The sequence below is a fragment of the Poecilia reticulata genome, chromosome 12, assembly GCF_904066995.2.
Source record: "Poecilia reticulata chromosome 12, P_reticulata-male-v2, whole genome shotgun sequence".
Classification (NCBI taxonomy): Eukaryota; Metazoa; Chordata; class Actinopteri; order Cyprinodontiformes; family Poeciliidae; genus Poecilia; species Poecilia reticulata.
This window is the reverse complement of record NC_088841.1, coordinates 22,065,571-22,078,935: the sequence shown is the minus strand read 5'-3', so window position 1 is coordinate 22,078,935 and position 13,365 is coordinate 22,065,571. Positions and strand designations below refer to the sequence as shown.

The following is a 13,365-nucleotide window of genomic DNA, read 5'->3' as shown; positions in this document are numbered from 1 at the left end:
TATTTTGTTGAGGGTTTTTTGTGATAGACCAACACATAGCAATGCACAAACCGTGTTAGCGCTACCACATAAGCTAACATTGACGGTTTTCCTTACTTCAGCTAGCAGGGGGTGGGGTGGAGGGGGCACAGCCAATCAGCTTTAAGGAAAATACGTCACATTTCCTCGTTTGGCTGCTTTGCAAACGCCGCCAGCCAATAGTGCTAGGATTTTAGCATATAAGCATATTAGCTTCAAAAAACCTATATATATATATATATATATATATATATATTTATTTTTTTTTCTTATAAATGATTCAGTTACGTTTCACAGAAAAAAATCTATGAATTGCAAATACCTGCAGGAGCCACTCTGTAGAAATTAAATTTACTGAAAGGTGTGGCAGTATTTGCTCCCCTTTACTCCAAGGGGAGCAAATACTGCCACAAATCGGAGCAAATCCGATTTGGAGGCTACAAGAGACTGGACAAAACATGCAACCAGAGATTCAATGAAATAATCCAGATTAAGGAATTACTACAAAGCGCTCAATATAAGGTCTCCCTCTGCAGCAACAGTGTTGTTTGTCTGAGCACTTCAGCCATATAAAAATAATTTTTCATCACATGGGGGGGGGGCGGAAAATTTAAATTGGTACCAATCTGAGCATCTTACAGGGAAGTGTTGTTGTTTTCTGGATTAGATCTCTGTATGTGGCGATGTGCGTTACAGACGGCGCATCCGGGGAGTTGAGAATCAGCAACCACACACAGAGCTTTGCAGGGATCTACCTTTGTGAGGTGAACAATGCTGTTGGAGCCGAACGCTGCAGGATCAGCCTGAGAGCCAGCAAGCGTAAGAGGAAAACACACACACTCTCTCTCTCACACACACACACACACAGAGCTGCATGAGCCCCACATAAAATCATGCGGGGCCCCTTTTTGATTTAAGGCTCCTGTTTTGTAGCGTTGCCGCAGCCTCCTCATGGCTCCACTTTGCTTACATGTGGCGCTCGGGGGACACGAGTGCGTCACTCTTAATGACGGCAGTAAGAGGTTGCTTTTAATGTCTAGAAATAACTGTATTTATGTAATGTTCTTGCTTGTGTTTCATGTCGGTGTCTCTTTGCTGCTGAGTCACAAAGTCACTGAAGAGCAAAGCCAAAATGAGCCTGTTTTCTGTCGTTCATCTGCCATCTTCTGCAGGGAAAGGTAGCAGCAGAAAACGAAAAAGCCTCCATTTAAACTACAGCAAATAACAAGACTGTAAACGAGGGAGTTCAATAAGTCTATTAATACACAGAGAGAGCTCTGACTGAGGTAGAGAGCATGGCGGTGTCTCTGTGGGGATGAATGCAGTGGCTGAGAGCTCAAGTAGCTCCGCCTGATATTTCAAAGAAAAATCATCTCTTTTATATTTACACTCCAGTGAAAAAAAACACATTGTTTTGGAATCTCAGCCTCCTGCCTCCTGAATCGTGGGGCGAGCTTACGACGCTGACATCTTGTCGAGTCCTTGGCTCCTTGACTCAGCGCTCAGATTTTTGGCTCCGGGCGGTGAATGATTCATTTTCGATTCAAGCGCAGGCTTCTGTTCCAGACCAGAGGTTCCGGCCCTGCGGCTCAGGAACGCCGCCAAGGGGTTTCAGGATAATCACCAGGACATTATAGAATGAGTTTGCCGCATAACTTTTTTATTTTTTTCCCTCTCGCACGTCTCTGTCTCTCTTCTGATCGTCGTTCCTCTTCAAGCTATGGGAACATCTTGGATAAATAACACAAACTGAGGTGAACATGTTTTTTTTGTGAGCTGTATTATGGATTAAGATTTCAGCTCATCCAGCTCACAGAGCTGGCCGCACCGGCGTAACCCAGGGCTGCGTTCTCACCCCACTCTTCTTCTCTCTTTGCTCTTTTGAACCTCAGTGGACCGTCTGAGAAACTCCTGAATATCACAGATGACAGCACTGTTTTGGGCTAATCCAAATGCTAACAGTATGGTCAGAACCACCTAGTGCTAAACTAGTCAGGACTGTGGAGATGATGGCGAACTTCCAGGGCCTCACTCGTCCATACGAACACTGTGGCTACTGTGAATCACTTCCTGTCCCTCTGAACCAGTTCGCTCATCCAAAAACAGAGAAAGACCAGACTGTAATGAACATTTAAGTCTGTGGAGAAGGTTTAGGGTCAGAAAAAGGGCAGATAACATATTTGCAAACCCCACACATGCTGGACACTAACAGTTTAGAGCTTTACTTTCAGGATGGCGTTACAGAGCAGAGTTTGCAAAACGGAAAACAGTAAATAAAATCCAAAGTGAGCAGATAAATATTGTTTCAATTGGTTCACTTCTAGGTTTTCTCTTGGGTAGTTGTCAATTTTTTAAACTGTCTGAGTTATTAGTCATATTTTGTTGTGAAGATCTGAAGGGCGAAAACGATTAACATATAATCAGTGAACATGCAGCTCTGAGTGGTTCAGTTTGTGGAGCGGCGCTGCATGTCTTCCCTTTTCTCTCTGCACCATTTCCTGTCTACTCACTGCTCAATAAAGGCCACTAGAGTCTAAAAGTATTTATTTTTTTCTTTAAATAATTGCTAAACATGAACAGCTTGTTTGAAGAGACGCTTTTCTTTTCAGTTTCACAGTTTGTGAATCAGTGTTTTGTTTTCAATAAGCGGTTCTGAAATGATGTGTGGACAAGAGTGCATGAGCTCAGAGGTTTGTTGGGCTGCGTTTCCTCTCAATAGGTCAAATATAACAACTTTCAGCTCTGAAATAAATAAACTGTTGTTTTCAACAAGTCCATACATGTCTGTATATTCCAGATTAAAATAGATTCACTGTTTCACTTAGAGATAAAGATCCTGAAAGATGGTGACTTTTCAAAAATATACTAATTTATTGAATTGCTCTGTAATGTGATATTCAGATTATTAATTTGTTACTTCATTACTCTTATTAGAAAGAGAGAAATTTAAATCAAATGGTGAAAAAAACAAGTTTTTCCCTCATTTTGTAAAAAAAACTGAAATTGAGCCCAGTTGAAATTGAGCTACTGTCACTGGGCTACTTCATTTTTTAGATGAAGTCCAGCCTTCTAAATATGTAAACTACACCCTTAAATTCAGAGAAATGTTTAGATAAATCATTAAAAGCTAGAAAGATGAATATGTACTTTGTGCATCTCACCAGAACTGTGTAGTTCCTGTGTTACATTCACTTCCCACTGCTGCAGCAGACCTCCAGCTGTGCAGCTGTGAAGAGAAGCAACAAACATCAGCAGACCCAATTTAGCTATGAACCCGAGATTTCTTAGCAAGCAAGAATGACCGAGGTGGAGACAAAGGTGGAAGATTCCTGAGAACGTGTTTCATTCCAAACGTCTCTGAGCTGCGAGACGTCGCACCACAAATCACCTCAAACAGCCTCTTTGAATACCTGACATCCATTTCAGGGCCATCGAAATGCTGCTTTGATTAGACGAGAGAGAGAAAAAGATTAGGGGAAGTGAGTTTCTATTGCCTAGAAATTAATTTCACAGCATCCAACATCAGCAACAGATGCAGAGTAAAAGCAGTCGATGTGTTTTGCAGATCCAAACAGATCTGCAGTGATCGGGGGGAACGTTGTGGGCTCGCTTCTCCTCGTCTTCATCTTACTGGTGTTTGCTGGGGTCCTGTACTGGAAGCTGGAGGACAGACGCCACCATGATAAGGAGTTCTCTAACGAGATCAGGTAAATCCTCGTAGGAGTTAGAAGCCGAGTTAAGAGAGTCGACAACTTAAACTTCTGCGAGAACTCGACGTACCCTCACTCCTCCTCCTCGTTTGAAACTGCAGAAGCTTTGTGAAGTCGAGATTCCGTAAACTTTCAGATCAGAACAAAAAAAAATGTTGATTAAAAACATCAGAAAAATCTGAAACACTCAGAAATAAAGCAGCTCTGAAAGAAATTAGAACCAAACATCAGGCAATTAGTCATGCAGGAGGAATGAGTAAATGGCAAACACACACACTGAGAAAGAGAAGTGGTTTCCCTGAGGAAACAAGAATAGTTTACCTCTTTAAACTATAAAATGTATTGTACAACATTTGGTAATGTACAATTCATCAACCTTTTAAAAAGAGAGATGCATGGTACCAGGTTGTAGCATAAAATGCAAAAACAAATGCAGGGTGATGTAATCAAGTATCAGACCATAAATTGGTGGGAAGCCAGTATAATAATAAATTAGATACATATCTGATTATTTATTATTCAGATCTCACTAAAACCAAGCAAACCAATCAAACTAAACCAGGAGGAAAGTCACAAATAGTGAGCTGTATAATCTGCTGGTGTATATATACCAAATGTACCCAGAGATTTCTGATAAACACACAGAGAAACATCATCAGACACTTACTGACTGGACACAGACTTGACATTGGAGACTTTAGAGGCTGCAGAAAACTTGAGACAACAAATATCATCCTATAAATCTGCACTGCATTATGTTAATCTATCGCATTAAATCACATTAAAGATTTTTGCTGCAACATAACAAAAGGTGGGAAACCTTTTGTCAACACTTCCAAGTAAGCTACTTGTTGACTTGCAAAGCTATTTTTGCAGCATTTCATATAAAGTTTCACTGGTCTGCAGATAATCTAACTCCATTTCAGCGTCTCAGTTAATTGTGTTGCTTAAATTCAAAATTTCTGCCTGAGTGGGAAAACGGTCCGACGCTTTGGCTTTGGTCACATTCCCCCCTGACGCTCGCACCGTACTGTTCTTTTAAACTTTGGAACAAGATTTGAAAGAGACATCCAAATTCCCCCAGAGAGCAATAAGAGGACGTTCCCAGGTGCTGATTACTAATTGGGAGCTTAGCAGCAGATTTGTACAAACGCCCCGACTGCTCCTCTTCCTCTGGGTACGCCTCCACAGCTGTCTGTGTTTCAGCCACTGAAAATGTGTGATCGAATGTTTGAAATGTTCTCTCTCTGATTCTAAACTCTTTATTAGACTCTATTTCTTCCTGCATTACGACTGGGTTTGAGACTCACTGTGCATTTGTGGATAAACTTTTAGCGCTGTGGTTGAGTTCTTTGCAGCCCTAAATGTCCATTTCTGTCCTGGCGTCTGAAGTTTTTCTGTTTCAAAGCCAATCCTTAATAGGCTGCAACTCTCTGCTAAACGGAAATATTGTTTGGGCTTTTCGTTTGATTTCTAATCTCAGCTAGACATTTACCACATGCTTTTATTGTCACTAACAAGATGCTGGCGTAACATATCTGAAAACTCTAATTGGCAGAATTGGTCGTGTTTAATGACGTTGACTTGGCTTCTTTTCCTTGTGGACCAACGGCTGAAATGTAAAGCGAGTTCCTCTGTGGAGAGTTTTGTTCCAGCAGCTCGAAGGTAGAAAAACTCAGAGTGTTTTAAACAGCAGCATCCAGCCAATGTTGACTGTTGTGTTCATTATAAAGAGCTTAAAGCGATGTTCAGCCCTGCCAACAGAAGTCATCAGATTTTTTCCCCCTCTCAAAACGTGCTTTATCTCAAAACGTATTATTGATATACTAAAGTAAACATTTTGTGCTGGTGGAAACCTTGAGATGCCATAAACATGCAAGTTTGCTTCCATTAAATTCTCATCGTCGGGTTTATTTACACAATAGTCTGAGTGAGCGTTGATTCAGTGTTCGGTAAACATAATTTCTTTGGGTAATCCCTCAATAAAACCCGACATATTGCGTCCTCAAATATTGTTGACGTTCCTGGAAAAGATGCGAAAAGCAGCTTTAAAATAAATCTTCCAGATTTGTTTGTCTCAGTTTTTCTTGCTGTAGATCTGGGCGACGTGGTGAGCATTCAGTTCGACACAGATCCATTTTCCTTGAAAAGCTTTGCTCTCCTTTGTTTTCCAATTTCTGTCACCACAAGGGAAAAACACAAGTTTACGGTTACTAGATTACACTTCCTGGAATTTTAGTTGTAAAATATAAATTAAAAGTCATTTCTTATTAATTTAAAGTGGCTGTACATACAATCCACTTTCTTGAGCTTTACATGATGCTGTTATTCTTTTATCAATAACAAACATGGAGTTCTAGGTTTTTCCATGAAACTCCTCCTCAAAAATGCTGTTTCCAAGCTGAACTTCCACCTCAGACCAACTCTTCTCTGCAACTTTCCCACACGGCTCCTCCAGACTAGCGGCAGCAGCTATTAGCAAACAATTGCTGAGTTTGTCATTCAAACTACTAGTTTTTAAGTGAAAAACTAGTTAAACCGTTAAATTCTAGAGGAACGTTGTTGTGATGTCATGCTGAAGGCGTCGGAAAGAACAAGGGCTTCTTAAAGAGACCAATATCAAGGTATTATATTGATTGTGTTATGTGCCTGGAAAATACATAATGCTGCCTCTTTAACACTTGTTCTTATACTTATTTCACAGTTAGTAGCACCAATGAACTTTTAACTTCAAATAATAAGGTGAAAATGAAAAATGCTTCCATCCTATTTGTTTCATGTTAATTGCCAGAGGTGGAAGGTGATCTTGGTTGGTAGCAGTGTTGTTGCCTTGCAGCAAGGAGAACCTGGATTCAAATCCTTTCTGCTTCTGGATTCTTTCCGGGTAATCTGGATTCCTCCCACAGTCCAAAAACAAGATGTTACTTCAGTTTGCCTTTAGGTGTGAGTATATGCATGGTTGGTTGTCCTGTTTTGCCCTAAAGTGGACTGGCCATCTGTATCCCATAATCACTGGAGGAGGGAAACAATTTATTAATGCTTAGTTTTTTTTCCTAATTTATAAATATATTATAAATGTATTGAAATTAAAGGCTTTTATGATACTTTTTTCCGCATCTTTATAATGATCTCAGGGTTAGCCATTTCTACCTGTTCTGATGAAACTAGCTCTGTATATCCGTCATACTTCAGGTAACTCCAGCAACGAATAAAATGAGGTTTATATTTTGTTTTAGCAGAAAACCCTTAGATTTGAAAGCAGCAGTAATGCTAGAGCAGCTCAATAAGCTCTGCTGTAAGGGGTGTAATTTAAGACTTTGATTGGTAATACGTCCAACAATGGATTTTATTCTGTTAAGACCTTTGTGTAATTAACACAAATATCCAATTTAACCTTCAATAAAATGCAATTTGCTGCCATTTTGAACTTATTACTCTTGAGTTTTTTGCCTGCTTGTCCTCAAAATTGGGTTTGTTTACACAGTAGATCACAAATAAACGTCACGATGTAAATAAGAGATGTACTGAGGTGAAATGAGTTATTTAAGTTCAAATCAATTTGTAATTAACATTGCTTGAGTGAAGACTGCCGCCGTTTTCAGTCTGTCTTTACGGATTTCCACTCTTAGCTACAGCAAGGCATTGAATAAGATAATTAATTTAATTACAGAAAGTTTTCAAACGAGGAATGCATTTAAAATATCGGCGTTTCCTTTCCCGAGGGGTTCCCCGCTGCTCCGAAACGCCACAAAAATAGAAAAATAGTACGACAATGAAATGCACGGCTGCTCAGGGGCGACGATCTATAACTGACCCTACATCTGACATCTCTGGAAGGGTTTCTCCTTTTGCAAATAAAACTCCTAAAATCGGCTGCACTCTATGGAAAAAAAAAGAGAGAAAAAAACACAACAAACAACCCACAGGCTTTCAAAGTAGACACTGAAATGTGAGACCCATCGGTGTGGGAGGACAGCGTTGTATACAGGAAGACGCCGTCCTTGACAGTGCGAGCGTGTGGACTTGCCCATGTAAAAGAAGTTCAGTTTCCTTACAGTAAGACCGTAGAGGAAAGCCTGGGATTACAGGAAAGTTTCATGAGAGAGAGAGGCGGGTCAGCGACACTTGAATTGGTCCAAATGAGTCTCACAGCGCTAATTCCAGCAGTTAGTCATCAAAAGCAGCAGTAAAAAAACCCAAAACCTTTATTTCAAGTGCATACAAGTTACACCTATTGAAAACCAGTGTGGTAACCATGGAGACGAGAGCAGCTATAAGCTGTATGACGCAGCCGCAACAAGACAATAGACGAGTTCAAGCTGAAGTGCGATCAGAGTCACATCAGGTCATTGACATGAATTTCACATTCATTTTCACAGAGTCGATGCATTTCAATCAGGATGAAGGTGATGCGGCTTTACTGGATTTTAAAAATAAGAGCTCAATGTAAAGGCTTGAATTTCTAAGACATATTTTCTACTTCACAGTGGCTCAAAAACATACGTACAACCACACTAATATTTACGTAGATTGTAAATTCCTCTTTAGTTACACACTTCGCATATTAAATCTAAATGTATATTTTAGAATTTAAAATGGTTGGTTTCACATTTTCAACAAGTTTAAGATCAGAAGCTAAACGTTAGCATGGATTAGCGATCATGCCAAAATCTGTTTTCTTGTGTTTTGGGGATTGTTCTAATTGTATGTCTTTACTTTATAAGAGCACTAAGTTTTCATTAAGGTGAGCTTTCATTCTTATGGCTAGCTTATTGTTAAGCTAACTGTGAAAGCTCAGGCTAACTTTAGCGTAACAACATTGATATGTGTTCAGCTATCCCCAATCAATATTTCATATTTTCTGAAAAATTATTTTCTTTTTTAATTTATTAAAAGTACACATAAAGTGTTTTGTCCTGGTTTTTAACCAGGAAGGGGTTAATTTTATATTTTTAAACTGAGCACAACAAAACAATGTTTCCCACTGCAACAAAGATAAGAGAAGGTTAACTGGGCAAACACGGGGGCTGGAGAGCCAAAACAATCAGCTGAAAGACACTTTATTCAGCTTTATGAATGCAAAACCTGACATGGAAAATAAAAACTGCAGCCAATTAGCTTCTGTGACTGTGTGGTGGATTTAAATTATTTATTGGTTGATTTTTAGATGTATTATTTGAACTGGAAAACAAAATATATCAAATTTATTTTCTGCAACTAAGGAGCCAAAATAAAAATGTTTTTTGGTTAAAGCTGCCTGCACGCTCAGTGGTTTTATAACCAGCCCAGAGAACAGAACGCATCGACAGAAATAACTTCAACAGCAGAACAAATAAAAATGGAAATACTCCGGTGTGAACCATAAGCCATTTGATTTAATTTTGTGAATTTTGTTTGTCAGCTCTGAATTATTCCATGGTACACAAAGAACCCCAAATACCACTGCCAGAAAACCCACCTGGGGCAAGAATTTTCCATCTCGATTCACCAAAAAGTTCTTCTACTCCCAAGAACTGGATTACAAGAGAGAATAGGATGAAATCAGTCAGTCGTCAGTGTTTTCTTTGACTGAAAGGTAAAAAAAATGAATCCAAGTCGGTACTTGCACCTTAACTGAATGCAAATGGAAAGTATCTGCTAAAAGTAACCAGAGTGAATATTAGCAGAGGAGAAATCTCTGAAACTGAGATGCTCTCTCAACTAGTGTTTTCAGAATAAAGCTAATACTGTGGGAAATACAGGTACAACTAAGGGCATGAAACTAACCGCGATATTTAATTTATATAAAACTATCTCACATGAAGTGAGACCTGTTGGCAAAAAGCTCCAATTCTTATTTGGTTACGAAGAATTCAATCAATCAATCAATCAATCAATCAATCAATCAATCAGGTCCAGTTAAAAATAAAGTAATAAGTAATAAAATTTTGGGGGAAAAAAAAAAATTATTAAACAATGACTTTGTCCAAGGAGTTATTGGGTCAGAACCAGGCGCGGAGCTATAGTGGGGCCTGGGGGGGCAGCTGCCCCCCAGCCTGGGCCAGATGGGGGCCCGGGTCTAGAGGTGCCAGGAATGGTTTCAAGTCGCTTAAATGTCTGATTATAGACGGAGAAAGTGCCTCCTCGCCTGTTGAGAAAGGTGTATTTAATGTTAAAGTTACTTTTCCTCAATGGAAAAGTTTAGCCGGCTAAACCATGAGTGGTTTAGCCGATGTGCTTCCTGGGTAAAAATCAAAAGACAAACGCGGCCCAACAAACGCTCCCCCTCCCCCCTCCCCCCCTCAACAGTTTCCAGCAGCGCAGGTGATACACGTGAGGGGCCCGGTGATTGGCCCCGCCCCCCGGCCCAACACTGACTTGTTCCGCTAGTGGTCAGAACTACTTTCTTTTGAAAGAAACAAAAATAAAATAGACAATGACTGAATACTAGGAGACACAGCTAAACACAAATATACTGAGCAGGGTGTACTTTCTATGGGAAATAAAAACAGTACACAAAATAAGCAGCGGCAGCTCCATCAGTGGCTTCAAAGAAACACATAAAGGCACAGAACCGTTGGATCTAAAGTTTTGTCCTGAATGTCTTTATCCTTAAACGAGATGAAACTCAGAATGCTTAAAACCCAGATTTTAACGGTAGCAAAGGACAGGGGTAAAGTTACTGCTCCTTCAGCGTCGAGTCAGTTATCTTTATGAGAAAAAGCTGGACCTTAAAGAGTCAGCAAGAAAGGTAAATCGATGATCATCTCAGCATCTCTAAAGGAAAAAGCATGAAATGATTCTCAAACGAGCGGGTTTGGTGCCTCAGTGTTGTGAGATTTAAAGGTCTTTTGTTTGTTTGAAGACATTTAAGGACGTTCAGTTGGAAGCAGCAGCTTTCTTTTGTTTCTGTCTCCTCAAAATACTTCAAGCTCACTTCTTTCTCTTCTTCTTCTCCTTTTGTGTCATTTAACAGGGAGGACGTGGGGCCACCTGACAGCCGCCCGGTGAGCCGGCACACCGGTCCGCAAACCGCTTACAGCTGGGCGGATCAGAACAATGTCAGCTATTTCACACACAATCCCTCCAGCTACAGGCAAGGACAAACAGCGATGCAACATGCAGCGGTACGCAGCGCGACGCTGGAGGACTTTAACCTGGACACTGCAGGGCCGTTTGGACAGGAAAACAATAGAGAGAGAAGTTAAATGTACATGCAGGGCAAAATGTTCAGTGTATCGCAATTTTTAAAAAAGTAATGAACACAATTTTGACACTTTAAAAAAAAGTGTAAAGTATATACACACACACACACACATATATATATATATATATATATATATATATATATATATATATATATATACATACAATAATTTAAGCAAGCATTTATTTCTGGTAAGTTTGATGGCTATGACTCAATAGAAAAACCTAAATCCAGTTTCTTAGAAAATTTGAATATTATGCAAGATAAAATTTTTAAAAAGTACAAGAATGTTGAGGCCTGCAGCATCATATGTGGGGTTCACAGTTGATACCCTTCACAAGAAAGGACATTTACAAGCTGATAAGCATCAAAATATATGAGAGGAAAGTTTAGTGGAAGAAAAAAATAGTTGGAAAATGGTACATTAGCAATAAGAGAAAATATAGCCTTCTGAGGACAGTGCAGCACATGGACATCAGAGAAATAAAATTTTTTGAATATATAAGTATGTGTGCACTGCATCCATATAAAAGAAATGAACATAAATGTCTTAATTGAACAACTGAAATAAGTGTTTTTCGTGAGGGGAACACAAATGAATTCACGCTTTAAATCAAAAGAGATATTTATTTCATAATAGACCTCATTTGTAAATACTCAACCATTCAAAAAAACATTTACACGATCAGGTGTTTCATTTTTCTGGGATGAACTGACAGGAGTCGACATATCAACAGTCACATGCAATGGGTTTTTGTCCACCTTGTAAAAAACAAAACAAACAAAAAGAAAACGACTACAGCCCTGACCATCAGCCGCCTCCACCAACTCTCCCTGGTTTTCTCCAAACACAGCAGCCCTGTTTGTGATTTTGCACCAACACTCGAACGTTTCCAGAGGAGTCCGATCCGCTCGGAGCTGGTGTGCTTCCTGTTTGCATTTCAATCCTCAGAAATCGCAGAAACTGAGGCGTTTCTATAGATTAGATTTTTGCAGCAAAAAGTATGGCTTTCACTGTAGAGGTCGGCAAAAAAATTGTTATGGAAACTCTAAAGAATTCATTCAAATAAAGTTGCAGTAAAAAAAAAATGCAGAGAAAAGCAACACTAATTGATTGTGACGTGATTTTAGCACCAGGAATCGACTGGGACCAAAACAAAACATGAAGCACATCAACTGTCCCAGTTTTTGCTTTCAGGCGAACAGGAGAGCCCCGAAAATGAATTCGCCACATGAACATGTTGATCGGAGTGAGGTTAACGAACCTTGTGAAAGAAATAATTTAAAAAAACAACAAAAAACAATTAAGGCAAGGTAGAAAACTCAAAGCACGGCTGGATTTGGCTGCTGCTTCGCCTCTGGAGTTCAAATAACAACTTGTGATTCTGTGCAGGAAACGACGAAGGAGCGATGCGTACAGGTTTAAAAAGCGTGACGTTAGGTTTGAACGTCTTTCCCTTTTTGCATCCCACAGGACTGTGACACCTCCACAGATGTGAGCTGTGCGTGTGATTGGCTAAAACCCCCCACCAAACAAGCTGCTTTGTGTGAGTCCATCCAGTCTGGAGTTGATGTCTAAAGTTGGATCTGCGCCGCGCAGCCCCGTCAGTAAAGTCCTGTGCTTGTGGACGAACCGGGAGCCTCTTCACTTCACCGACTGATGCGCCACCGTTTTTTTCTTTTTTCTCAAGGCACCGTACTGTACATTTCTATTTAATGTGTGTGTACATGAGTGTGTGTGTGTGTGTGGGTGTGTGTATGTGGGCACATGCATACACGGAGAAGTAAAAACCAGTCCACAAAGTCGATTCCATCCACTGGTGTCAGCCCACAAGGCATCACCATGACAACTAAGGCAAAAAAATCTCTCGACGTGAAAACACCGCTTCGCTTTTTTTTTCTCTCTCTCTCTCCTTATTTTAGTTCGTCCGATCCGACTCCCCACAATAACCATTAGTACTGATAATAATCTCTATTCAATAAATTATCTATACTGTACAATTAATTCACCTGGCACAGACCTGCAACAAAGGGGAGCGTTTTTCTTTTTGCAAAATAAAGCTATCGACAACAAGTTCCTGCTGCGTCCTCGTTATAGTAAATTCTCTGCTGAGCACACGGAGGCGGACACACAGCAATGCAGCTTTTTTCCTTCCATGTATAGAACTCAAACAGGACACCTTGCAAAAAAAACAAAAGCTGATGCATAATAGAGGGCTGGGAGGGGGGGAAATTAAGAAACCGAGTAAAAATTCTTGCAGAAAAAGTAGTTTCCAGCAAAAGGCATGTTGCTCTTTTTTTTTTTTTTCCTGGAGAGAGTGAGTCATTTCCTCTGAGGACAGCAGATAGAACTTGGTTCCCGATTCAAAAGGAAACTGGCTTCGCCGGCGGGCGAGTGGAGCTTTACTGCACTCCCTCTTCATCCACGTAGGTGGAGGGAAACCATCCGAT

The 13,365-nt window shown here is 40.1% G+C and overlaps 2 protein-coding genes across 13 annotated transcripts in view; one reads left to right on the top strand and one right to left on the bottom strand.

Annotated features, from left to right (window-relative positions):
- vsig8a (V-set and immunoglobulin domain containing 8a) overlaps positions 1-12,683 on the top strand; it is a 25,187-nt gene extending 12,504 nt beyond the window's left edge. The window contains exons 5-8 of the mRNA XM_081613767.1: positions 715-837; positions 3,584-3,725; positions 10,684-10,834; positions 12,389-12,683. Coding sequence (XP_081469893.1) covers positions 715-837; positions 3,584-3,725; positions 10,684-10,834; positions 12,389-12,493 — 521 coding nt within the window. The 3' untranslated portion in view covers positions 12,494-12,683. The remainder of the gene's footprint in view (positions 1-714; positions 838-3,583; positions 3,726-10,683; positions 10,835-12,388) is intronic.
- The window catches only part of vav2 (vav 2 guanine nucleotide exchange factor), a 195,262-nt gene continuing 193,418 nt past the window's right edge, over positions 11,522-13,365 (bottom strand). For all 12 annotated transcript variants that reach the window (XM_081613751.1, XM_081613754.1, XM_081613759.1 and 9 more), the window contains one exon: positions 11,522-13,365. In XM_081613751.1, the coding sequence (XP_081469877.1) occupies positions 13,318-13,365 (48 nt within the window). In that variant the 3' untranslated portion in view covers positions 11,522-13,317.